At 40.9% G+C, this 27,162-nt stretch overlaps 1 protein-coding gene across 1 annotated transcript in view; it reads left to right on the top strand.

Moving 5' to 3' along the window:
- Positions 1-27,162, top strand: part of COL4A5 (collagen type IV alpha 5 chain) — an 83,685-nt gene that overhangs the window by 9,421 nt on the left and 47,102 nt on the right. Inside the window, exons 2-7 of the mRNA XM_080553524.1 lie at positions 12,999-13,058; positions 22,526-22,615; positions 23,848-23,892; positions 24,614-24,658; positions 24,764-24,826; positions 25,594-25,647. Coding sequence (XP_080409650.1) covers positions 12,999-13,058; positions 22,526-22,615; positions 23,848-23,892; positions 24,614-24,658; positions 24,764-24,826; positions 25,594-25,647 — 357 coding nt within the window. The remainder of the gene's footprint in view (positions 1-12,998; positions 13,059-22,525; positions 22,616-23,847; positions 23,893-24,613; positions 24,659-24,763; positions 24,827-25,593; positions 25,648-27,162) is intronic.

The following is a 27,162-nucleotide window of genomic DNA, read 5'->3' as shown; positions in this document are numbered from 1 at the left end:
GTGTAAGCACACAAAATGCTGTGGGATTTAACTCTTGGAGTACTTTAATGTAGAGAAGAAAATGAAATTAAAAAGCTAAAATGCCAAGCTTGTCTCTTCTTCTAGAATCAAAGAAAAACTCAGACTGAAAGTATAATCCTGCTGCTCTGGAGGCTAGGAGAGACGACCTCCTGCTCAAAGCAGGGGGCTGTCTTCAGAGTTCTCCATTTATTCTTCTTGTAGCTGCGAACTAAAAGGACATTGTAAAAGTATCTTCCATTCCAAACCTTGCTGACTGGAGGAACACAGTTAAAACTTTCTGGCAACACTCAGTACTTAGTGCTTGCAATTAACCTACCAGTCACTGCAGGATGCAGAACATAGATCACAAACTTGCAGCAGGTTATTTTCTTGGACTGCATCCAGCTCCAAATAGCACTTGTGGGAGTTGGTGCACTCCCTAAAACAGGGTGCCTCGGGGAACACTTTCCCTTTGAGAAAGTGACTGGCTGGGTTGGAATGTGTGCAGATGCCAGGGGCAGCTGCTCATTCCTCCCCAAATTCAGGCTGAGCTGCATCTTGAGGTTTAGTAAGGCTTGAGTTGAGGGCTACTTCTTGTGAATGGACATCCCCAGTTCAGTTACTGTTGGGATGATGTGGGTTCTCTCCTTGTCTACCCTCACTTTTGAAAAACTGATAATGCTTTAATGCAGCATTGCACAGAAGACAGCCTGACATCCTCAGGCTGGGTCAGAGGATTGTCTTAACCAGGTACTCTGAGTTGGGTATTGTTAACCTGCCTCCCAGCAACCTCCAGAACAACTGGGAATAAAACCGACTGATAAGAAAGCAATAATAATGTAATTGCCGAAGCAAGGAGGAGCTTAACTTTACTACTGAAGACTCCTTTTCCCCAAATAAGTAGTACTAAACTATTTATACAGCATCTGCTGAAAGTAATGCTTCTAAGTTTTCATGGGTGGTATCCCTCAAAGTATTTCAAAAAAGGAATTTTTGAGTAATACATTTTAATTTGTCTTTATTAAAACTGGTTCATTCTGTATACACTCATCATACTTCTACTAAAATCCTTTTGATTGAATCTCTTTGGATGAATATGTCATTGTTACAAAATGATCTTTTTCACTGTTGGTGGTGGGAGGTAGGGGAAGAGTAGAGACAAAATATAGAAGAAAATATTATGAAGGCTTAAGTATCAGCAGGTGTTTGAAATAAAAATCTAAGGTGCATTTTCTTCCTTCTGCCTTCCCTTCCACCCCCCTTCCAGCACTGATCAGATTTCTTTTGCCTTTTTTACTACAGATACCATGTTAATACTTCGAAAAACTTGTTGGTTTTCAAGGCCTTTTGTAAAGATCTTATCTGTGGTCCTTTTAGCTCACTTTTTGGCATGGGTTCAATTTTTTTAAAGTAGCAAGCCTTTGACAAGTGCAATTGAATTCCTAGGGCATGCTTTCTGTTCAGGGATGATCAGCGCAAACCGAATGTAGCGATTCTTGTGATAATGTAATGTGTAGCCTCTAGATGTAGCTTTCCACGTGTAAGGGAATGAAATCCACTTCTAATCAAGTCTGAGTATCTGATTCCAAGATCGTGTGTCCCAAATAGACTGTCTATTAGCATTAGCCTGCAGCTGTCTCTTCTAGCACTTTAAAGGCAATAAAATAGTCAGCCCCACTTTTCCTTTGTCCCCACTAAATGCTCTGGGAGAATACTGCTATTGTGATCCTCTGTATCCCTGTAAACTTGCTCTTTCACAGCAAGGTACAGTTTGATCATCTTCCCTGGGCTTCAAGTGACAGATGCTCTAAGGAGACCCCAAGCTCTCATTAGCAGGTAGCTGAACACTGGGGGCTAGAGTATCCTACTATTCATCTGCTGAAGGTAAACATGCGAGTTCCTGAACAGGCATCTAATGCCCACTAAATATCTCCAATTTTTATCAGCTTTAGGGATGTCTGAAGCCTTGTGGATAGAGGAAAAGGACCTCCCAACTCACCAGCTCCTGATGCTCTTTTCTGTTTGGAAGTGACTTGGAGAGGGTTAGGACAATTGCTTTGTATTCATTGCTTCCTTGTCTAAATTGGCCTTCTCCACAGTCGCATACGTTTTCCAACTTTGATTACTTGAGGCTGGAGGGTAGTTTCTATCTGTATTTGTCAATACAAAAAAAGCACTGACCACACTTAGGTTTAGGTATTAAAATGCACACACTGGGTATGCTGATGCTACAGGCATAAACAAATGATGAAACAGCTCTAACTAGAAGAACCTTGGAGCTATGATACTTGGTCCAAGAACTGAAAGAATGGCAAAAAAAAAATTCCCCAGACATCTACCAAGCTTCAAGTGAGTTAGGTCTTGTTCTGACAGTGAAGAGGGTGTGTACTACTTCAGATAACATCTCAACACAATATCGTTGTGCACAGCCTCTATTCTTTTCAACGCATATACTTGCTTAATCTTTGGTATTAATTTAGTGCTTTCTGTAGTTTCAAAATAGACCACAGAGAGGTTGTTAGATTCATCTGAACTGCTGTTCTATTTTTTTCCTTCTTTCTTGGAGAAAGAAGTGGAGTTCTGTTCACAGGTGGTCTGCTTCATGTGCACACCACATGAAGGTGCAGTTGTTAGTGTCAAATGAGTGGCTTGCACTAAGGGACTGAAGCTTCCTCTGTCTGTACAACGTGCAAAGGTGAGGAGTAGGACATGTTCTGGGGAGTTAGTCTAGAGCCTGTGTCTTTATTCTGTTTCCTTACCCAGGAAAGGATTAGAGACATGCTGCCAGAGCGAGCGGCGTTATGACTCTAATACTTGGCTCGCAGGCAGGTGAGGCTTGCAGCCTGGCTGACAGTTAGCCTGAGGTTTGTGTTACATTTGGACATGGTTATAGAAAGTGGAAACATCTAACACCTGTCACTTGGGAAAGGTCCTAAATGACTAGTAAATCTTAATGTGTAATGGGTGCCATATGGCACTTTTTATTTGCATCTGGAAAAAATCAGGAAGCCTCTAGAGGCTAGTGATTAGAGACATGTATGTAAAATTCAAATAAAACTGAGACTTCCTGGAAAGCAAAGTGACTTAGTGTATGCTGCTGCTGTCTGAATGTCAGGTGTCTTGGTGCTAGAGCTACTTGCAGAAACGCGTAACCGGACAAGCAAAGGTAAAGGCATGCTTAAATGAAACTGTTCCCCTACACTGCAATGTACGTGTTTAAGGAGTTCGGTTACGGTCTGTATATAAGCCAGAGGGTGATTTGATGTGAGTTTTTAATGTTCACATCAATATATGGTACAATAACTAAGCCAACAGAAATGCAGTACTGACTTCATCTCTTGCGTACTATGGCTATTTCCCCACATAGTGCATGTTCGTGCTCAGACTTTCCCTGTATATAAAGGTGCAACCTCAGTGCAAGTTTTTATTTCTTGAAGTCTTAAATGTGGAGCTGTCATCAAGGAGTTATTTCCAGTGTATTCATGGAAAAAACATTTCCTCATATGTATGGTATAGAGTAAAAACAAAGGAAATGCATTTAAAGCAGCTGTTAGGATCTTTTGGGTTGGTTCCAATGTCTTTTAAATTGCTTCCAGGAAAGAATAGAATCAGAGTTGAGCATTTAGAACTGAAATCAGAAGTAGTCAAGTGTGGGCTGCCTACAGAGCTGGTATGTCATCCGCCCCTGTTCAAATCTCCTATTGCAAAACTGAAAGCTGAAGAGTTGCTTTAAGGTGTTTCTCTACCGAACCTGTCTGTTCAGAGGTTTGTGCAGGTGCTGCAGTGTCTGCTGAGCAAGGAAATGGGTATGGCATCTGTGGGCTCATGTACTTGAAGGCAAAGTGGGCAGAAAAGACCATCTGGTAGTTTGTGTTCTGTCTTAATTTCTCTCTGCTTGCACTCTTTTTACCAGCTGTGTACTTGTCAAATCTAAACATAGCGGCAGCATAAAGGCAGTACTTAACCTGAGCTGCCACTTAAGGACACTTTCACAAATTCTTACAGCAGAGTGTTGAGAGGTTTGGAGAGTTGAGTTCATTAGGATAGAAGTAAAAGTACTTGGCTTTTCAGGTGTCTTCAATCTCACCTTTGAAATGTTTGTGAGATTGGCAGTGAAGCTTGATATGATTATTTTACTTTCTGTGTATCCCACCCAGTGAACATACAGAACAAGCGGGCTTCAGTGTAGTAAGTCTTACAGGCCACAGAAATATGAGTTCTGAGAAGCAGTGAGAACTGTCCGGATCCTTCTCTTTGCCTACAGTTGAGTTCAAGTCTGGCAGCACTCATTAAAGCAGGGTGGCAACTATCACTTTCTTTTAGGTTCTTCTAGAAAATGAGAATGAGCTACTGTGAGTTGTGAGGACTGGCTGTTCAAACTCTGCTTGAAGGGTTTCTGCATGTCCTGGGGAGTTCTCAGCTCTCCTCCTCTTAGAGCTAAGTATGGAGAAAGGGAGCAAGGTCTGGGAGCTGACAGCATGCCCAGCTCACTTTCTGTCCTTGCCTTGGTTCAGGAACCAAACACCGGTTTACAGACTGCAGTGCCCCCTGCTCCTGGGGGATAACCTCTGTGTACATTTGCCCATTGCTTTCACATTTTTTTGTTTAAAAAAGGGAGGTGGAAAGCCCTGAGTTCTGGGAGGGTAAGGATTGTTTCTATGTAAGCTTCCCCCTGCTGACTTGCATCCTTCTGCAGCTTGCTAGAGAGGGATCCTTCCCCTGTTTGTCTGATTCTAGCTCTGCTCAGCAGTTCAGGCATTGGGACAGCCTGCTCCTACTCAGTGTATTTGCTGATCGAGTCTCCCATGCAGCAGCAGCTGCTGCTGTGTGGCAGGTCACTTGACCAGCCCAAATCTGCAGGTGAGTGCTTCTCTAGATCTCTTCTCTGAGCTGTCCTTAGGAGCTTCCAGGAAAGGGAGGAGAGAGCATTCCCTGGGGTGCTTGCAGGGAAGTCTCCTTTACATGGAAAAAGTTTTCCTGGGCAAATAATTACAGTTTAGGGATGGATGAAAGTTACACAAGCCTTGGGCTTGAATTTAGTAAAAAGACTGAGTCTGTAATTTGGTGATGGCTTTTTGTGGTGGCAATCCTTACATGTCACTACTGCTTTAAAAGCAGGAAAGACAATATAAGTGTTCAGGTGTCTAAATACCAAACCTAATATTGCCTCTTAAGAGGAGAAAAGAGGGTTGTATATCAGTTCAACACCTCAATCTGTTTAACCTGCCTCTGTCATGTTTTCATTTTCAGTGGCCAGAGCTATGGCTACTACAGCTAAGAACTTCGTCTGCAAGTTTGAACAGATACTGTATTGTGCAGACTTCAAAGAAAGATGGTGCCTCAAGGTGTAATGGGTTAAGTTATGCTTCAGAAGTTCCCTTAATTTAAGTAAAAAGCTGGTCAAGAACTTCTGTAAACATGTGTTTTGACTTGCATTTTAGATCAGGATGCTTATTCTCTCTTACTATCTTTAGGTAGGTAAAATGAGGAAAATGATTACTTAAGAGTATGTAATGATACGCTTTGAAATCAGTTTTGCTTTAGAAATGTTGTTGCTTATGAAGATGCCACTTCAGTGAAAAAAAAGTGGCCACCTGAATTCTGGAACTGTGAGGTCTTGTGCTGCCATGGCTGACTTGACAGTTAAGTATTCAGATCTGTGAGATCTGCAGACTTGTACTCTTCTTAAACCTAAAGAGCACGTATGTGGAAATCATAATTAGAACTCACAAAAGCACTTTTAATTCTACTTGTCAAATCCCCACAAACCCTTTTGTTTCTCGGTTATATTCATGTCCAGGCAAGTGAAAGGAAAGCTCAACTTGCTGAAGATAAATGGTGAAATCTGTGACCTGTCTGAGTAGTAAATCCTTAGCTAGATAACTGTGCAGGTGTTTTGTTACACAGATCTTGGCCAGCTAATAGATGTGAGTATATGTTCTTCAGGACCACCACCAAAATCAAGCTTAATCTTTGTGTGGAATGTCAAGGCTGAACTTCTTTGCCATTGTAAGTAGAATTATAAATGAATTTGAAACTTCTGCATGGCTCCAGCAGGGTAAGTGTGGGAGCCTTCCTCATAGGGCAAAGACATTTGTAATGTGCTTTTCTATATGTTGACTTCACCGTTTTTAATCGGGTAGTCTTGATATTGATAAAGTACAAATATTTATGCTCCCTTTTTTTTCCCAATGTTAAAACACTCTTATGCCCCTGTCTGGGGAAGCTGCCATGCCTCAGTGCAGAGGGTAATAATGGTGTTTAGGCACTGGAGCAGCTGGAAGAACTGTAGGAGATGCAGAATTTGTCCCACTGCTTAGAAGCTTCCTTCTAGGAACTGGGCTTCCACAGTTGTCCAACAAGTGAAAATAGCTCCTATCAACTTTAAATTGTGGCCAAGGGCAGGTGATGAGTGGCTGGGACTGAGCTTGGGGATAAGCAGTTACTGCAGTGTAATTGAGCTGCAGGATGCTGTTAAACTGAGCCTTGGCTGTGCCAGCTGTGTGCACCCGAGCTAGCCTGGTGTTGTAGCAGTGCCAGGAAATGTTTGTTTTCCCCATATATGTGATCTAGAAACAGACGTAGTCAATCGTGACTAGAAGATCTCAAAACCATGGATTTTAGCCAAATTAACACTTCCACTGTTTCTCCCAGCACCCGTTCCTCCTTGGCTACAAAAAATGTTGTGGGCATAATGCATGCTGAGGGAGCACTCAAGGGGTTTGATGTACCTTTTGTTCTTCTGGCTCTGGGCTCTGTGGCTTGATATGACTATCAGAACGCAAGGCAGTGTTTCAGTCAGCTCTTCTTCTTTGCTTTGCTCTCTAAAGCAAGTAGTACTGTTTTTAATTCTTATTGCCTGATCAGTTTGTAGTCTCATTGCAAACTAATGGCTAGTCATGTGGTGCTGGCAAATCTTAAAGGGAGAGACCTAAATCTGAGGCTGTTAATAATAAAAGCGGGACTCTGTGTGAATAAGTGCTTTTTACAGCACTTGGAAGGAAGGGGAAGCATCAAGCCTGAAGTACTTGGTCAGCAATGTGTCCATCCTGAGGCTGAGACCTACACCTTTCAAGAACACTAATTCATTCCCTGAGCAGCTGTGCAGTTCAGCCTGCTGCAGGTAGCAGAATGACTCAACCGCACCAGCCTTGCCCAAGTGCTTCTGTTATTCCTGTGCTTTGTTGCAGGTGTGGAAAGAACTGTGATTTTCATGTTTGAGAGCAGTTATGGGGGACAGTCCACAGGTGTGTGCCCTGTATGGGAGGGAGCCCTTGAAGCTGAATTGCTTTTGAATGGTTTTGTGACTGGTTCTTCCTTGGGCCATTCCAGTAAATGGGAGTCTTGGTAAAACGAAACTACAGACTTAATCATAAGTGTTCAAGTAAATTCTAGAGAAGTCATTAGAAAAAAAAAAACCAACTGTGCAAGCATGCAATTACAGGAGATAAACTGCAACTGCTGCTTAGTATGGCTTGAGTGTGTACCAACTGTTTAGCTTTTGCTGCTTGCTCTCTTCTCCTTCACAAACTGGAGTATCGTTCCACAGCTCAGTTAAGCTCCTGTGATCTAAGTATGTGTCAGACTTTCTGAAATGGAGAATTTTGGCCAATTTCTCCTAGGTAGGACTTGATTTCAGTGACTTGTGTGCATCTCCTCCCTGCTGGAGGGCACTCTTCTTACCTGTCAAGGTGGCTTACGACATAGTGGTGTCAAGTAACTGCACGGTTCCCTTCAGGACATCTGTTTTGTGAAGCTGGTTTGTGCACATTAATCCCCACAGATGCCTCATGCTGAAGATCAGTGCTCCTTGAAATCAGGAAGGAAATCTTAATGCACTGCAGGCCACAACAGCATTTCACACCAGTGGATACCCACTATCAATTTGATTCCCTCTTGACCTCTTGCCACCACCAGAACTGAGTTGTCCCGAAACCACGTAGCCTGTCAGTACAAACTGTGGTGCTAGGTAGATAAATAACATGGCTGTACTCTTTGAGAAATGGAAGGGCTTATCGCACAGGAAACTCGTTCATAAAAGAATATGTAAGGGGGATGGAAAGGAGCTAGGGAATTTCTCAGCTTATAAATGCTGAGGCTGGGCTTTCTTTCTCTAGCTGCTCGAGATACGGATTGAGAAATTATTTGTAAGCAGTTCTGATTATTTCAGAACACCTTTAATTGTTTACAAGAACACCACCTCGATTCACTAACTGCTTCTGTAAGAAGTTGCACCTTCTCTTGATTATTAACTTCTAATGTGTAAATTTCAAGTTCTGTCAAACGACTAGCATCCCTCCCTATATTTAACTTCTACAGTAGAAAGAGCATTAAATTCTTGTTAAATAACAATGGCCAAGTGCTAGTGTGTAATTTAGATACTGATGTGTTCTTTAGCTTGTGGGTTTTTTAGATTTTTTTCCCCCCGTTGCCAAGTACCTTCCCTGCAGCTGGGTGGCTGTAATGGTAAATCACTCCCAAAGCACAGTTAAGCCTCCCATCTATCTGCCTCTGTAGTTATGTTACTAATGTATTGATTAACTGTGTAGTTACTTCGATTCTGCCTCTCGTATAAAATCAGGGTAATCTATCTGAAGCCATCGAGCAGCCCACTATAACTTTTATTAACTTGTTCTTGGTAGTCAATAAAAACGATTTGCCTTTCCCTTCACAGTTATAGGAAGTCCCAGCTGCAGGTCTCTCCAGGAATAGCATCATCTATCTTGTGTGTGTTTTATTTGTTTATATGGTTGTGAATGGCAGCTGGGAGGTGGGGAGGGAGTGGGATATGCTGAAATTGCCTTGTAACTGACAACTCTGGGCTTGATGAGAAGAGGGGAATGTGCCTAATGCTCAAGGCAGTTTTCCAGCCAAAACAAATCTTGATAACTTAGGTTTATTCATTCCAGTGAGCCAACTGTTACAAACGTGTGGCCAAGAGTAAGAAGTGACTTTGATTTCAAATGTGTACCTATTCAAACTGGAAAACAAACCAAAAAATAAAAAAATCAATTCCATTGGTGGCATAAAGCAATTTTTTGAGTCCATGTAAGACACAAAAGACTGAGCTTGTTCTGGAAGAATTATCCTTTGACTAGAAAACCAATACCATCCCTCCTTTTATACCCTAATGAAAAGAGCTTGCTCTCCACACACTAGTTCAATGGGGGAGAAGCTGTCAGGAAAATCCAATGAAAGGATTAGCTCAACTTGAATAGATTAATTAGAGCCCTTGATTGTGTCCTGCTATGCAAAAGTCATGGCAAAGGAAATGGCAGTGATAGTCAGTGAGTTCATCCTTACAGGTATGTGAGGGGGTTGTCAGCGGGCACACAGTAGGCAAGAAGCAGATCTAAGAAGCTGCGGCCTTTCTTACAAGCTGTATCCATTTGTTGTCCATCCTTCTGTAGTTGAAAACTAAAAGATTTTAATGGTCATAGAGCTTACATGATCAAATCTTTATGATCAAGCCACAATTTATTATTCCATCCAGTATCTTTTCTGTCGCAGAAGGTCTACACTGCATCCTACTGACCAGAGCTAGGATTTGAGCTACTACTGAAGCCACAGGTGCCTTGTTCAGTTTCCCTAACCTGTAACAAATGTACCAAGTGCAGCTTGGAGTTCCAGGAGCTCCACTGAGGCTTGAAGTCATTTTTTTTGTTTGAAGACACAGCAAGTTAGCTAACAGGCACTCGTTCTGATAATGAAGCTGTTACTGAGGGCAAACTACTAGCAGCCGCCATCTAAATCTTGATTTTAATGTAGGCTTTCTATGCTTGAAATGTAATCACTACTGTGCATAGCACAGAGCCTGGATTTGATTCATTTTTGCATTAACATGAGATACAGAGTTAAATCTGTGATATCAAGTCTCTTGCCTGTGGCTGCAAAGTGGCTTTCAGACTTGTGCTGGCTTGTTACACGGTTTGTGTTCTCCTATAGCACAATTCTTGTGCCTGCTTTCCCGAGTAAAAAAAAATAAATAAAAAAGACCTTGAGATTATTGAAAAGTCTAAACAAGAAGCAAGCTTTTATTTAGAATAGGTCATTAAGCTTCTTGGTTTTTGACTGTGCCAAGATGTTGGACTTGGTTTTTGTTAGATTGCTATATGACCCATAAGTGGTGTGAACTGATCTTGATAGTGTACAAATTCCTAGGGCTTTCTCTTCAAACTGCTTGGTTCAAAAACGTTAATGTGGTGGGGATAGAAGTTAATGCAGAATAAAAAACACAATCTGTCCAACTACTGCTTTTGTACAGGAAGATAAGTGACTCTGCTGAGGGAATGCTGCTTGATAAGCTCGTGGGCGAATAGATTGTCCCAGGATTTAAGCCAAAAACTCCCATTGTTTGACTGCAGTGAGTATTTGAAGAGAGCTTTCTGATTACAGGCTGTTTTCAGCTCTCCTTACTTCTGTCTGGGAAAGACTGTGTTCCTTTCCTGTGGGGAAAACATCTGAACTGAGTACGCAAAACAATCTGTCAAAGTGCTCAGTGAGTACACTTGACTCTTTGGGGTGGGCTAATTGTCTAAGTTAAGTGGCTGTCCAGTGTCCAAATCTAGCCTGAATATATAAATGACTTTGGAAGACAGTCACAGGGATGTCTCCTTTAAGAAAAGGAAAAATCTTATGGTAGGAGCTATAGTGATTAACAGAGCACTTTTTCTTTAAACTAAAAATGAGATAAGGGAGAAGAATACTCTTTAAAGTATCTTGTATAGGAAGACCCGTCCTAGTAAAAAGCTGTTTTTAATGGCACAATTTTGGGAAGGGTGCACTTAATCTTTTGGCATTATATCCACCATTATTTATTACCAGCATATACGAAAAAGATGCTTTGTCAGCTCTGTAAAGAATGAAAATCAGCACAAGTCCCTGATCATAAACAAGCTGACTTAAAGATCGGGGCTTTGATTCATTTTGGGATGCCCGGATTTGAGAGGGTGGAACCTGGGGTGTATGCGGAGGTACTGGGGAGACTTCCCCCCTCCAGATCAGAATAAAGCTTCAGGGGACGTGGGGAATCTTTTGGCTTTTTCATTTCTTAGGTTATAGTAAAGATGGAGCCAGGCTCCTCTCACCCTGTATAGGGTAAGAGAGGATGGGTACAGATTGTACCCTAGGGAACTCAGTGGGATTTGGAGGGCACGCTTCACCACGAAGGTCTTCCTTGGGCTATATGGGATCTTGGTTGTGTTGGTTTAGATTCTTTTACCGCTGCACAGCTTTTACTTGTTTTTAGTAAGTGCTGATGTTTCCCCCCCTGCCTCTTGGAGGCAGCAAAGACTTTCAAGTAGATCTTGGTGTGTTGTTCTTGCAGTGGGAAACTCACTGCTGCATGGCACGGCGAGACCAGTAACTTACTCTTTGGGTTAGTTTTGTACTGTGAGGCAAGGGAATATTACATGTAACTAAGGTTAATCCCTTTTAAATGAAGCTTTATTAACAAGATTAATCCTAAAACTGATTCAAAAGCATCTTGCCTTTTTTAAATATGCTTCTGAAAGTGAAAAGGCTCGGATACAGAATTCATGGGGTAACTTGGGCTGCAGGGAGACTTCAGAAGGGCATCTGGCCAAACACCCTGCTCCAAGCAGGGTCAGCTATGAGGGCAGGCCAGGTTACTCAGGACTTTGGTCTGATCACTGAAAAACCTAAACTGTCTAGGAAGGTTCAACTTCACTTTAGGAAATAGCTCAATAACTCCCTGATAACTGAGAGAGAATTCTGAGTTTTCATGTACATCAAATCAAGAAACTGATTACAAAAGCTAAATGAAAGGTGTGGAGATACGTCCTAGTTGTGTTGGGTAGCACTACTGCCCACTTAAAACTCAAAGCTCTGCCTTTTGCCCCAAGATAGTTTATCCAGGGTTTGTGTAGCTCCTGGTGAATTAAGCTTGGGTGCCTTCCTTCTGATGCTTGGTAATGTGTTTAGGCTAAGAGCCAGGACGTTGCTAATGCCAGGTAGGTGATGGGTCATGTCTCTGGGATAATGAAGGCTCGAGTTAGTGTGGGTGTACTTGAGAACTGACAAACCAGCTGCTCTCCTGCCTGCCTGAAACTTTCTCTGTACGTACTGTTCTTTGCAGGGGTTACTTGGGGTGGGGGGACCTCACACCCTCAGCTTTCCAAACTTCCAGTGTTTGTGTTGTCATCTTGTTTAGTATAATGCTGCACATGTCCTCAGAACAAGTTAAATCCTCAAGTATGTTGGGTAGCGTATCATCTAACATTGCTTATCTTTTTCACTGAAAGAGGCTTGACAATTGTCTGTGTATTATGTACAGGTATTCTACAAAGTTTCATTTATTCTAGAAATCTCAATTCTTTGAACAGCTCACTTCTGAAATCAGCAAGGAATTGTAATGAATATCATATGTTGAGTGGGAGAGAGTTTAAACTGAACAAATAGTTACCTGATGTGCATCATCTTTGTGAACTGAGTTTCTATATCTCCTTCCTCTGACCCCCCTTAGTATCAGCCTGTGCCCATATGTGAGGGAACATTTTAGCTGGCTTGTCATTCTTGGTGGAGAGTGAATGCAACTAGATAAAATCTAGTTCTTTCAATAACTGAGTTGTGGAAGAAAGAATTAATTGGGTAGTAAATATCTTGCCAATAACTACTATAAATAAGCTCATAAGCTTTAAGCTTGGTTAAACTCCTGTTCAAAACCTGACATCTACTGGTGGGAGCCATAAACGGACACTCAGTGTGCAGGCCATAGGTGTTGGGTTGTACCTAGCCCTAGAATAAAATGTGCTTAAGCATAGATCTAAAAATCTGTAAAATTGCCAATAAAACTGTAATGAGTTGAAGCACGTCTGTTAATAGAGGTGGTCAAAATTCCTATAGATTATTTTTGAACACATGTATAAGGTCTAGATGACAAACATTGTAGGCTTATGTTTTAGAATATCTTTTCCAGTAGTATTGTAGACTTTTTTGTCTTACAGTGATTAACGACATTTAATCTTATGTCTTTAAAGGCTTGCCACGGATGTACATCTTCATCCAAATGTGATTGCAGTGGAGTTAAAGGTGAAAAGGTAAGTATATCTTTTTTGTGTTGGACTAATGCACAGACCACTGAGCCATATGCCATCTCGAGATAACTGAAGTTTATGAATAAATTATACTTGTTGCTCCTGTCTTGTTTTCTTTGACAATGTTGTAGGCATGCACCAAAGAATATAGCTGTTATAACAGCTTCAGGCACTGAGTCAAACCAAGTGGTCCATGGTGTACAGAGCTTCATATCACTGTTCTGTCAAAAAATGGGGAATGAGAATTCTGCAGGAATGTGGGAGTATAAAGCAGAAAAGAGATAAATTTAGTAATGTAGAAATAACTTCTAAGGCCTGGCTACTGTAACCAGTTTCTATGGGCAAGCTAAGCCGTGGATTGTACAGTAATGCCCACTAGTCATGTTTCAGTAGGGATTTTAAACTAGTGTGGGTTTTTTCCACTTCCCTTGCATTGCCTGATCTAAGTAGTTGACAATCACTATTGTGCTCTGGACTTGCACCATTTCTAACCCACAGCTTATACAGCTGTATGCGAGGGTGATTGCTGTTGCTGTCTAGTTGCTCAGCTGGAAGTTGGAGGTGACCATTCAAATGCAGCTTTCTGAACATCCATAGCTGCCAAGTGACCAGTCGATTAGTGGCCAAAACTGTATTCTCAGATCAAGTAGAGTAACGAAACCTGTGTGGCTGATCTGGTGCAATACGCTGACTGGGCTGCATGGCCAGGAGCCTAAGGTCAAGAGATGCATGTTGAAATCCCAAAGCTTTCCTGCTTCCATGCAGCTTGGATTTCCACTCTTGCTGTCTGAGCTCTATATTTTTAATTAAGTCCTTCATGCTTCTTTTGCTAATACTTATGGTTTGAGAAGTCTGTCGTCTGAGGAAACAGTGGGTACTCAGCATTTCTTTCAGGTACAGTGCGCAATGTAGCCGTGCAGCTCAGGACTTGCTCAAATTGGGCAACTGTGGGAGCCTGCTTCTAAGTAAATTCTGGTTAAATAGTCAGCATGTAACTGCTGTCGTTGCAGGGTACGGCTGTAATATGATCACAATGAGGGAGAGAAAGTGCCTCAAACACTTCCATAGCCGTGTAAAGTTTGCCTCAGATGCAATGGAGGCTTCTTAGATGTGAACTTCTAAGAGTTTGATAAGCCTGTCTTATCAAAGCACTTGGCCCCTCTCAGCAAGGTTCTAAGAGGGTCCCAGTGCTCTAGATTCATTTCTGAAACATGTCAAAGGTGATTTTGAAGTTATATGAATAAGCATAACATCAAATGAACCAAAAAGATGCAAAATATTCAGTCACTGCATTAGCACAACGTGGTGTTGATACAGAATTTTACTATTGGCTGAGGTTAAACAAGGCAGATGTCCAAAATTCAGAGTGATTCATGGTGCCAAATGTACTGTCCAGATGGTTCCAAACAGATGAGGTCATTCCTTAGCATTTACTTGCTTTTGTTTTATCAAGTATATTCCCAATTTACGTACCTAGTGAAAGACAATATCCCCTCAATGGAAAGTTTTCTAACTTAAATTTGCTTAGCCAAAACCTGAACCTGGTCCTTGCATTCCTACAGGATCTTCAAATGCAGGTGGCTAAACCAGATGTATCCTAACACTAGTTACAGAACTGTTTCAGGTTTAGTTTGAAGGGGTTCAAGCATTAGGGTTACATTCCTAGTACAACCACAGCAGGTGCAACTTTGGAGAACCCATCTGTAATGCATAGTTAACCTTTTTCTGCACCAGTCACAGCTATGTTGTGAATCCAGTGAACACAACTACTGGCTGGCATGGATAAGAAACATCTAAAAGTACATCTGACGTTCTAAATAAAACCAATTAATTGTTTTCTCTCAGTGATTCAGTGTTCTGTATGCCACTTACACATGCACTGGGATCATGGCCCACTTGACATGTTCCAGTCCTTCAATGTCATTTAATGACATGGTGATAGTCACTTTATGGAGAAAAAAATCTTGGAACTGTTTGGAGTCACAGGGAGCTTTTTGTCCAAATATAGTCAGCAAGTGGAGTGTATGATATTTGTCCACAGTCAAGCTCTGAAGTGTCATTATGTATTGTGGGCTTTGTTTCTGCTCCTCTAGACTGTCCAAGCCAATCATCTAGGAGAGCTGCACAGGAGAAACTCTCACACTTCCCTACAAAAGTTGACCTTTTTGTATCTTTTGTAGAGCAGATTATAGTTAGTCTTGAGTAGAAGAGTGAGAGGCTTGATAACCCTTTGTAAAAAGGGTGAAGGGGAAAAAAGCCTTCAGTAAAGCAAGCATAGCAACAGACCAGATACTTATATAATGGTTCTGCATCTTGGAAAAAGCTTATATGGTTGCAACCTGATCAAAGTGAAATATTATCATTTAAAAAAAAAAAGGACAAGGGAAAACAAAACTTCAACTATGGTAAGAATTTCTTTCTTTGTATGTCTGTGAGCCCTTTTAGAGAATGTGGAGGGAGGTGTAAACACCTCCTTAAACTGGTGGACATATCTGACATAGACTTTCAGCCTTAGAATGGAAGACTTGCTATGTTTGCTATGAAATCTGGGAACTGTGGTTCCTTCTCCACCTAAGTCAAGTTAAACACGGCATAATACTGAGGCATGCCAGACATTTTTTTTATTAAACAACCCTTCAGAAGCTTACAGACCATCCTAGTGGTCTGATGCATTGACAGATTCCACAATCCATATCTGGGGAACCACAAGAGGTGTCTGTCACTAATGTCCATAGCATCTTCTGTTATTTTTTAACATTAAACTTTTTCTGAAATCTTGTATAGCTGCAAGACGTCTAGGGCTGTCTTCAGATAATGAAGTTGATCAATCAGTGTCCAAGTTTTTTACATGTGATGCAGGGTTTCCAAGCCTGATACCATTTCGAACCTATCTTTCTTGCAAATATTATCTCTGTTCCAGTTGAGTGCAAATTGCTGCTGCAACAACAAGCTACAGACTTCGCTTTGTATTTGACACTCAGCGTATGGTGTTTCTGCTTCCCTCTCCAGTGACCTCTGAACCTCTGAAGCCGGAGTCAGACCCTATAGTTCCTCGTCTAATTGGCAATGAACAGCGTTAGGCAAGGAGCTGTATAAATATTCACCCCTTTGGTTCTCCCCTTGGAAGCGTGACAATGTACTTGTAGAACTACTGGAAGTCGCGTATGGAACCTGGTACTGTGCTGGGAGGACAGGAGAAGCCTTATTAGATGCACTCAGCTGAGCCCTTCCCTTCTGTTTCATTATGGGCCTGCAAACAGCTTCTGCGTACACGTTGCTGTCCATTTGCATCAAGTCAACTAAGAAGTGCTGCTTTGTTCAGCACAGCACAGCCTCGTGTGTCCCCTTTGTGACTCAGGAGGAGCCTTCTTTCTCAATATCCTAGCATTTCCTTCAGGATATCCAAATTCGAACACACTGGGCAAAGTAATACAAATTAAACTGTAACAAACAAGAATACTTTACTGATCTTGCCTCAGGGAACCAAAATATGATAGCTGACAAAAATCAGTGCAGTAAAGGTCTTCAGCTCAGGCCCACCTTACTAAACTAAATCATTAAAATTGGTAGTATAGGAAATATACAAACAAAACAAGAAATTACTGAGTTGGAGAAAATTGATCACAGCCAAGATCCACAGTGCTGTTCTCTGCTTTCAGTAAGCTGCTTCTCAGTGAACTGGATCTGGTAAGGTTCTATTCAAAATTAAAGATTAATCTGCCCTATACAGATACTCATAGGAATTGCTTGCACTTTTCAACTGGATGTGTACAATTTCTTCTTAGTTCAGAGCTGTCAGTGAACTCATCTCACTGAAAACAGGTCTCTTTGTACACTGTATTAGTTTTCAGCTAGATCAGGTCTTTGAAGCATGCTGAGTTGCAATGCAACTATTTGTGTAGTTTCAGTAGAAACATGTGGCTCAAATTGGGAGGGGCTGCGTTGGTGTGGATTTTTTTACGGCATCTAAGGTGCAGTCCCACCTCAACAACTGGGCATACGTGATGCTATTCTAGGTGATCGGGCCTATTTGGTTCTATCCATTCAAATTAAGCTAATCAAATCAGTTAAGAAGCTGCCCTTTAGTTACTACATGTGATTAGTCCACAGTCATTTAAAGGAAATCTTCAGAAGATGCCAAGTTTACTGGGTTTGTTGATCACAATGTTGGGGTGCTAAAGACCCTACGGGGCTGCAAGCTCCTAACGTACTCAGGTAACAGTTCAGTGCACAAGACTGTGGCAAGAGCAGCCTTGTAATGCCAGAGCTCTGGAGGCATTTCAGATGTAAGAAATCCTTAGCCCTCTGCAAAAGAAAAACATTCTTGGACTCCTTGGATGCATACAGTTGGAGCTGAGCCTCAGGAGAAAATATCAGTAAAATCCTCAAGGTTCCTATTTCTTTTTGTTGTCACAGCTTAGTACAGACGTGACTCAAGCTCCTTTTTTTCCACTGTTAGATTAAAAACTGCTAAGAAATAGTTAAATTCTCAAACTTTAATCACTTTATCATGTATAATTGTGATTAGTGTCTGTTTCAGAAGCATTGGCCTGAAATGCATTAAAGTGGTCCTGTATTCTGAGAAGTTTACAGCCCTAGCAAATGACTGACCATTGAACTTGGACTGCAACTGCTTTTGCAAGATAAAGCAAATGCTCTTCTGAAGAAACTGGTGTATTTTGAAGAATACAAATCATGGCTGAGAACTTCTTTCATTGTGTTCTACCTCAGTATTAAACTATCTTTAAACACCCCTGTTTGTGGCTGGCTGCTGTGTGCTTTGAATAAAGCCTTTGTTAGATTCTGTAGTTTCATTTAAGTTAATGCTCTTTATGTTGAAGAAATTACATTGATTAATGTTATATTGGTACATGAGACGGGTTGCTGTAGCTTTCACCCTGTTGTCTAGGAAGGGGAAGAATAATACAGCTGCTTCTTGCATCACTTCTTCCCTGCTGTCCATCTTTTATTACTACAGACACTAGAATATTAATCTAGTTTTAAGCAGCCACGTGTAGTCAACTGTCTTTAGACTTTCTGATGCTTGCTGTTTTTGTAGCAACAGCAGGAAGCGTGTATGTGCCTTTGTTGCCAAATCTATTATGAGAGGTGGATTTTGCGAAGTTGAAAATTGGAGTACTTTGTGCACTCATCTTTAATTGCTCAGATTGGGAGTTATCATGTTAACATCTTGCAAATAAAAAAATATAATAATATCTGAAGTTAAATGTTTGCATTAATAAAATTTCAGAGCATACCATAGGCAAAAACTGTTGAGGCCCCGTGTTCAGAATCTCAGGCATCTGCTCCCATCTTAGAAGAAGGTGGATTTAAAACTAGATACGCAGTGCTTACAGAATTTACAGAATTGGCAGGTCAAGCAGGTGTTGTATTAGGTGTTCTGAGTAGTTCTTGGTTTGTGTGTTTTGTCCTTTAAAATCAATTTTATGCTGTCTTCCATTGTGGTCTCTGGTACTTGTAGTTCCAAACTCATGTGATTCTGACATTGTGCTTTGCATAGGGGAACATCCTAGTTCCAAATGTTACAGCTGGTCTCTTACAACTACTTAGCCACCAGAATAGGCTAGCTATTGCTTTCCTCTTTGTTTTTTGTTTGTTTTTCTCGTACTTTTAAAGTCTTGTTTCATGAGTATACCACATCTATGTAAATAACCTAGTTTCTCTCCTCATAAATCCTATAGCAAACATTTAGGTTTCGGGAAGAAATTTGAGACATGTACATGACTGCATACCTTAGAATTGTACCTATCCCTGATTTTATAAATGCTTCTGAGCTATTATTAGAGTCACTGGAACTATGCCCATTTTTTCCCATATCCCTGTTTAATAGGCTATATTTTGCTGTGACTTAAAGCACAAGTTTAGAGTGTTCTTAACTATTTTTTAATTCCTAACCCCAAAGCAATAGTCATGTTCAAGCATATAAGCTGATAGTTTTGCCACATTTGTGTAGCTGATTGAGGGCAATTGCACTGGGATGACTTTGGATTCGTCTGAGATCTGAATCTGACTCCTTGCTCATTCCCCAAGGTAATGATGGTTTATAGCTGAGAAATCTTTATTCTGCTATTAAAAGAATCCTGTACCTTCAGGACTAGGAGATGAGATCTGAGTTGACCTAAACCTTTCCTGTATATGTTTTTCTTCAGTAGCTTCAAGTCCAAACCAGAAAATATCCAGAGTTTCTCAGTTTCCTGTGCAAGTAGAACTGGCTGGCAAGTCTGTCAGTTTTTGTATCTGTAAGAAAATATATTGCATGCTACCCAGGGACGTGAAGCTCACTCCTAACAATATAGGATCCTTTCATTGCCTTTGTCATTTCAGTGAAAAATTTGAAATATCTTTTCTCTTTCAATGTGTGTTTGCAAGGCAGCAAGCATTTTTCTGTGGCAAATTCAGCATTGTAACATCTGAATCTTGATGAAAACAGTACAGTATATACAAGGTGTGCAATAGGAAAGTCTGGAAAAAAGAGCTGTGTCTAAAAACTGTTCTCAGTTATGGGATTCTTCTATGCAACATCGAATAGAAGATAGTTCAAAAAAAAAAAAATCTGTGTTCCGGAGAGCTGGATCAGGTTAGTTTCTCCCTCTAACTTCCCTACCTTTACTTATCCAATCAGTTTTTTTGATCAAAGATAGTGGTTATAGTGCAAATATTTCCTTTATAACTAGCTGGATAGAGTTTCTTCAGGAAGCATTTGGTGCAATCCCTCATTCGTTCCTGGGTCTAGTCCTTCAAATCTTCTCGTCACTCTCAGGGTAATTTGCTGGAAACTCCCCTGGAGTTGCTCTGGCAACAGTTTCGTCATGTAGTGCTCACATTGTAGCTGTTCACCTTCAAAGTGGGCCTGGAAAATGCTCATTTTGTAGTTTCAATAGTGCATCTGTTGCCTCCTGTGTTTCTTTTGTGTAATTGTTTGGCCTTGTATGTTTCCCTCTTTCACTTTTAAAGGTCTTGGTTTCCCAGCTCTGCAACAGCTTGCAGCGGAGACGTCAGGGTAGTTGCATTTTAGAGAACAGTTCTTCAGCAGCAGATGACACAAGGCCACCCCTCTGCTGAAAGTCAGTTCTAGTATCCATTTGCAGATGTTACTTTCTCTAAAATAAATAAAGGGGAAGTGTGAGCAAGTTGAGATTAATAGGCACAGCGTAGCCTAGCTAGTACCTGATCCATCTGACACACCTCTTGTATGCAAGTGTTTCCTTAGTGTGCAAGCACAGTTCTTGCCAGAGCTTGCTCCGAAGTCTGGCTCTGTCTGATGTTTTCTTTACTGGGCACTCCCAAATTCCTTATTCTGTCTCCTTTGGGGGCACACTAACCCTTTCATATCCTGGCCCAGGATAATAACACTCCTCCAGTCTTGCTTTTCAGATGAGGCAGCATACTGGCTGTAGAGCTGCACACAGAAGCAGAGCCTGGCATCTCGTGTGCAAAAAGACAGTCTGGACTCCAGTTGTCAGACTTAAGCTAGCCTCAATTTATTTTGCAATCAACATTTCCCCAGGAGAGAAAAGATGTCTGCCTTGTACAGGAGAGCAGTATATGACCTAGAGTAACCGAGGAGCGTGTTTACCTCCTAATTACTAGGAAGCCAGCTTTAGCAGACCAGTTAATGAGCTGTCCATCCCTATCCAAGGAGTCTTTCTGAATCTCACTGTCTAGAGCTAAGGCTGCAGCTCAGGCTTGCTCACAGCCTTTAGGTTGTCATCCAAAGCAGTGTAGCAATTACTGGAAAAGCTGTGAGGAAGAGAGGCTGTGTTAGTTTTCTCTGATTTTGGAGGGGTTCCTGACATCTTGTGTTGAACACAACTGGTAGTTTCCTGTCCCCTGCAGTGAAATACAGAGCACCTACCCAAGTAGCGCACTGAGAAAATTGGGATTTAAGAATGAAACCTAGTGCTATTATCTTGCTGAGTATCTGAAATCATGTTCAGTGTGGAGCTACCATGGAAAATAGAGGGGAGATAAGCAAAGTCATAATGTTGGCTTTTGCTTATTGTGTTCAAGGCTGCATTTGGATGCTTCTGTCTGCTTGCAAACCCCAGTTTTCAGTTCTCTGCTGACGTTGTCTTCTTGAAGATAAGAGATTCCTGCTTCAGTTCCTTCCCTTGACTGAGGATCTAGGCAGGGCCTCCTGGTTCCCTAGAGAATGTCATAGCTGGTAGACTGCCAGGTAATAGATGTGGGAGCTACTACTCCCATTCTTGCCGAAGCCGCACAAGAAGATAAAAATTCAAGATGAACAGAGAATACAGAAAAGAATGCACAGCCCTAACTGTATGATTAAGGTGCTTGTCAGGATGGAACAAATCCAGGCACAGGCCTCTTTCTTTGGTGGTTCATGTAGTTGTGAAAAAAATAATTGGGGCAAATCTACAGAAGTTGTTTTGCAGGTGGGACCCAAACGATCTGTAGAGCAATAGGGAATAATGCTGAGCAATTGCCTGTTTCGTAAGCATTGTTTTATGTACTGGTTGATATAACAGAGCTGTAGGAAATAGGTTTACACATTTGAAAAGCGTACAATAATCTATATGCAGAAAAAAGTGTCCTAATTCTGATATTTCTGAACCATTCTGTACTTATCAAAACCTTAATATTTGCTGGTGTTTATGAATCTATTGTATAGAAGGAATACAAGTAAATATTTATTGAATTTGCAGCTATGAACACTCTGAAACTGCAGTAAAGTAGTGTATCGCAACACTGACAGGTTACAGGGTGCTGTGTGATGGTATGTGGTACAGGTATATTTGTTGTAATATTTATAAGCTGTTGTGATTTATCATTGCATAAATATTCAGCAAACTATGGTTGCTGATTAAGAGCTTATAGTTTTAGCATGAGGTGACAGATAAAAGGGATAAATGTTTCTTTGTTGTCTCTTGATTTAGATCATAAGCACTTTGGGCTGGAACCATCTTTACATTCTGTCTTTACACAGTGTTTAGCCGACAGTACACAACCAGGATCTCAGTTACTTTTATGTTACAAATAGCAATCTTGTATCTCTGAAATGATAATGAACAGCAGTCATAGTATAGCAGTAATCTATACCCTTAGGGAGTTTTTATGCATAGTGCAGTACAACGGAGTTTTTAGGAGAGACTTGGTGACTAACGAAGCCATGGTTTTATAGGAAGATGGGAGGGTTCTATGTATTTGGGAAGCACAGAAGAACTACTGTTGAATTATTTCTGTAAATAGGTAGCTTAAATAGTGGCTAATCATTCTATGAAACCTGTTTAAGTGGCTCAATTAAATGCAATGCGTGTGTACGTCCAGGAATTTCTGTAGCTAAGCAGGTGAGATGTTTAATCATAACGTTAATGAGTTTGTCTGTATGGTAACTTCCTACTGAAAGCAGACAAAGTGTGTTTTCTGAACATCTCTAATGTTACTTGTACTTTTGCTGTATTATCTTCCCACACCCATTCTTTTTGTAGGGTGAAAGGGGATTCCCGGGCTTGGAAGGACAGCCAGGTTTGCCTGGATTTCCAGGACCAGAAGGACCTCCTGGTCCAAGAGGTCCAAAGGTAAGTCCCAATTTACTAGAATCGCGTGAAAATGCTAGTTAGCATTAGCTTGTTTTTAATGCTGATCCCAAATCATCCCAGAATTCTTGATTATCCATTAGTTTAATAGGCAAAATCTTCAGAAGTTAGGATGTTAGATTAGGATATGTTAGTTGTTCTTTTTTTGTTTGGAAGAGTCAACCATAGGAAGAAGATTGCATGAAGTTTCCAATTCCTCACCTACATGTGTGCTTCTAAACACTGTGTGTATACCTCTGTTCTTTCCCTAGCAAATTAAGGTCAGAGAACGGGTTTGGCAAGGTGCTGTAAAGCAGCTTTATTACTCCTTGCAATAACGCACTCCATTACTTAGTTTACTGATGAGAGTGGTGTTAGCTGCTGGAGGGGTCCCACCATGTGGGCAGTGTTGCAAACTCGTGTTTGCACCTAGTGGTATTCGTGGGCTAGTTTTGTGTGGGGTGATGCAAATGAAGGCCTCATTGAACCATGCTGAGGCAACTGAGGAATGCTCCTTGCTTTTCCTGGATGGTTTCAGTTTATTTTTATTTCCTACTGAATTACATCACCGTGCTCAGATGGTATGGCATAGCATTAAAATGCTGAAAAGCCTTCCTTTGAGTGCATGTATATTTAATATGCACAAGCTTATCCAGGATCTGCCTATTGCTGTTGCAAATACCCAAAATCTAAACTAGCAGAAGCACAAAAAAAAAAAAGAAGAAAATAATGGTTAGGTGATAAGAAAAAATGAAAGGCTATGCTAAGAGAGAAAATTGTGTGTAACGAGTGAAATGAGAAAGAAATCTTCTATAAGAAAGTAGTCTATTGTATTTGGACTCCATAAATATCTTTTCTTCTCAATATTTTACTATGAAGCTTAATCTTGTATATCTTGTTTTGACCACACGAGGTCACTGTAGTACAATTGATGAAAGTAGCAAGCAGACGGTTTCTGCTTACATGCAAGTTTAGGTGTTTTTAATGAAAAAAACATTTCCTCTAAGTCATGGTTTATCAGCTGTAACAAGTGCTTTTCAATTCAAGGTGCAGTGCCCAAAATAAAATTATTTTGAACTCATTTACTCAGGAAATGACAACTTATGTAACCTTTAGCCATCTTATCATAAACACGTAAAATAACTTCTGTCATGCTTACGGTTTACTTTGATAGAAAAACTGACTGCAAGCTTGAATGTTGTTTTTTGTTTGGTTGTTGTTTGTTTGTTTTTTAGGGTGATGATGGACTGCCAGGACCTGTTGGACCCAAAGGAATTAGAGTAAGTATCGGTGCAATTTTAGGTTGATGTACTGGAGTTGTGGATAAAGACTGCCAGGTATAGAGTGGGTCCTCATAAAAATGGTGATTTATGGGGGGAAAAAAATTAACTTATTCCTGACAAAACATGTCTATCAGCTAGAAGAGAGTGTATTACTTTTTGTAAGGAATATAAGATTATATAAGTAATGCAATTAACGCAATAATTGGTTGTATTACACAATCTTATGTATTGTTTGTATTACTTTCCATAAACTCATTAGGGAGAGTAATCCCAATACTGTGTATGCATTTATATGTGTATATAGGGTCAATATGTGAGACACTGAGTCTGGAAACCCTTTATGTTTCGTGCCTCTGCATTTTCTTTTTGTCAAACCCCTCAGTGGGTGACAACTGTTGTGTCACCAACTTCAGTGGCATGCATCCATCTTCTGTGCCATGAGTATTTCTTTTCTTTTCTTTGTATATCTACATGGTCTCACCGTAGATGTTCTGTTACCTTCATCTTCTCTGTGTTTTCATGGATATTTTCCTGACAGAGAGGTGAGAACCTTGATGGCTGTCCAGTATTGCATTCTTATTTTTTGTGTGATTCTGATGCTTGAGTTTTTCTTGTGTATATACATGTAGGCTACATTTAGTCAAATCTTAGTCATTCCTTTTGTACATCTAATCACATCATACTGTTTAAAACATACATCTTTTTTTTTTTTTCCTAGGGACCGCCAGGGCTTCCAGGATTTCCAGGAACACCAGGACTTCCTGTAAGTAAGAGTGGGCTATATAGTTATGATCTGGTCTATTTTGTCTTTCTGACACAGAAGACCATCCTGCAAGCTAACTGTTCTTTCCTGTTTTCAACTTCAAAGGGATTACCAGGACAAGACGGGCCACCAGGACCTCAGGGTATTCCAGGCTGCAATGGAACTAAGGTGGAATCCCTTTAAAATTCTTACCAGGACAACAATAATATGATAAAGAGCTCTTGTTCTTCTGACTGTAGCCAATGGGTTTCATTTATTGTGTGAAGTAGCACTTGCTGTTGCTGATTTGTGCAGGTAATTCCAGGCACTTCCACATGCATCTGAGAGAAGAGGTCATGATCTGGTAACTAAAGCACCAGTTGCTGGTGATAAATTGCCAGCATCAAGTCACATCATTTGTACTCAGCGAACTTCTTTGTCACTTTCTTCCAATCCTTAATTTTAACAATTGAGAGGAATGTGTCATGATTAGAATCATGTGCTGCATCTGATCTTTGCAGTAGGGTCTTGCTACCAAGGAAAACATACTAGCAAACAGTGGGACTTTTTAAGTATTATTTTTTTAATAATATTGCATTGAAAATACTGATTCAGTATCCTTGTTGGAAGGAATCACTTTCATTCAAATATGTTACTTAGCTTCACTTTTTGATCTTTCTTTACGAGAAGCTGATCCTCTATAGCAGTGCGTGTGTTTTCCCTCTCTGTAGTACAGCAGTTTGCCTGGATGTATGTAGGAATATCTGAATTTGGAAAGTTCTGTTTCAATCACTTGTATGACTTTGCAAACCATTTATCCTATAGCTGATTCCAATACAATTTGCTATTCTGGAGTCATAAGTTAACAATTAAACTGGACTTTTCAATAAATACTTGTTAATCTTTTTTTTATGTTTTGTTTTGCTTTTTGGCTAATGGTCTTCTTCATCCCTAAGGGAGAGCGTGGATTCCCAGGCAGTCCAGGTTTTCCTGGCTTACAAGGGCCTCCTGTAAGTAAAAAAATTCCAGATCTGCTTCCTGTAATCCACTGAAAGATTTCTACCTAGATCTGTGAAAGATCAGATAAATATCAGCCTCTTTTTGCAGTTGCTCTTTTAATAAACAGGAATCTGTTTTTTATGGTTAATCAGAATATTTCAGATGTCCAGCAGAAAAGTGAGCTCTTCTGCTGCGTGCTGTGGCAAAGCTAATAAAAAGCCATTTGAATTCTCATGTGCTGAGATGCTTTTGTCACCTGCAGAAAATAGAAATATATGCATATGTGTCAGAGAAGGGAAATCTTGTTACTGTCATTGTGTGTGTATGTGTATATATATAGTGTTGCTGGTGATAAATGGGGAAGAAAAAAGGGACAATAGTATAGGGTATAAGCAACTGTCAGAACCAAGTCATAGAATGGTTTGGGTTGGAAAGGACCTTAAAGATCACCCAGTTCCAACCCCTGCCCTGGGAAGGGCACCTCCCACCAGCGCAGGCTGTCCAAAGCCCCATCCTGCCTGGCCTTGAGCACTTCAACAGCTTCTCTGGGCAGCCTGTGCAAGTGCTTCACTGTACTCATAGGAGAGAATTTCTTCCTAATATCCAATCTAAACTTATCCTCTTTTAGTTTAAAACCATTGTCTCTTGTGCTATCACTGTGGTCCCTGCTAAAGAGTCCCTGCCCTGGTTTTGGCTGGATAGAGTTGATTTTCTTTCTAGTAGCTGGTCTGGTGATGGTTTGGATATAGGATGAGAATAACGCTGATCCCACACCAGTGTTTTAGTTGTTGTAGAGCAGTGCTTACACTAAGTCAAGGACTTTTCAGCTTCTTGTGCTGCCCCACCAGAAAGTAGGTTTGGGGTGCGCAAGAAGCTGGGAGGGGGCACAGCCAGGACAGCTGGCAAAGGCTGACCAAAGGGATGTCCCATACCACAGGGCGTCGTGCTGAACAATAAAACTGGGGGAGTTGGCCAGGGCAGGAGGCAGCGGGTATTGAGCAATTGCATTGTGCCTCACTTGCTTTGTATATTATAGCTACAATTATTATTATTTTCCCTTCCTCTTCTGTCCTATTAAACTGTCTTTATCCCCATACCACCTGGGGAGCAGGGAAGTGAATGAACGCTGTGTGGTGCTTAGCTGCCTGCTGTGGGTCAAACCACACCGCCACCTTTCCTGCAGGCCCCTTTCGGTACTGGAAGGATACTATAAGGTCTCCCTGGAGCCTTCTCTTCTCCAGGCTGAAGATCTCCAGCTCTCTCAGCCTGTCTTCACAGCAGAGGTGCTCCAGCACTCTGAGCATCTTTGTGGCCCTCCTCTGGACCACTCTAGCAGGCATGTCTGTCTTATGCTGGGGACCCCAGAACTAAGCAGAAAGTAATGTGGGAGACAGGATAGTAGGAGGCAATGAAAAGGCAAATTGTTAGCAAATGGAAATGTAGTCCTTTTAATGCTCAATGTTTACTGTGAAAGTACTTCTAAAAAATTTTTCCAGCTGATTCTGAAGATCATAATTTTTAATTTC

This window comes from Anser brachyrhynchus (assembly GCF_964034855.1).
Source record: "Anser brachyrhynchus genome assembly, chromosome: 13".
Taxonomy (NCBI): Eukaryota; Metazoa; Chordata; class Aves; order Anseriformes; family Anatidae; genus Anser; species Anser brachyrhynchus.
Note: the sequence above shows the minus strand (reverse complement) of the source record. Positions and strands in the feature narration are given on the sequence as shown.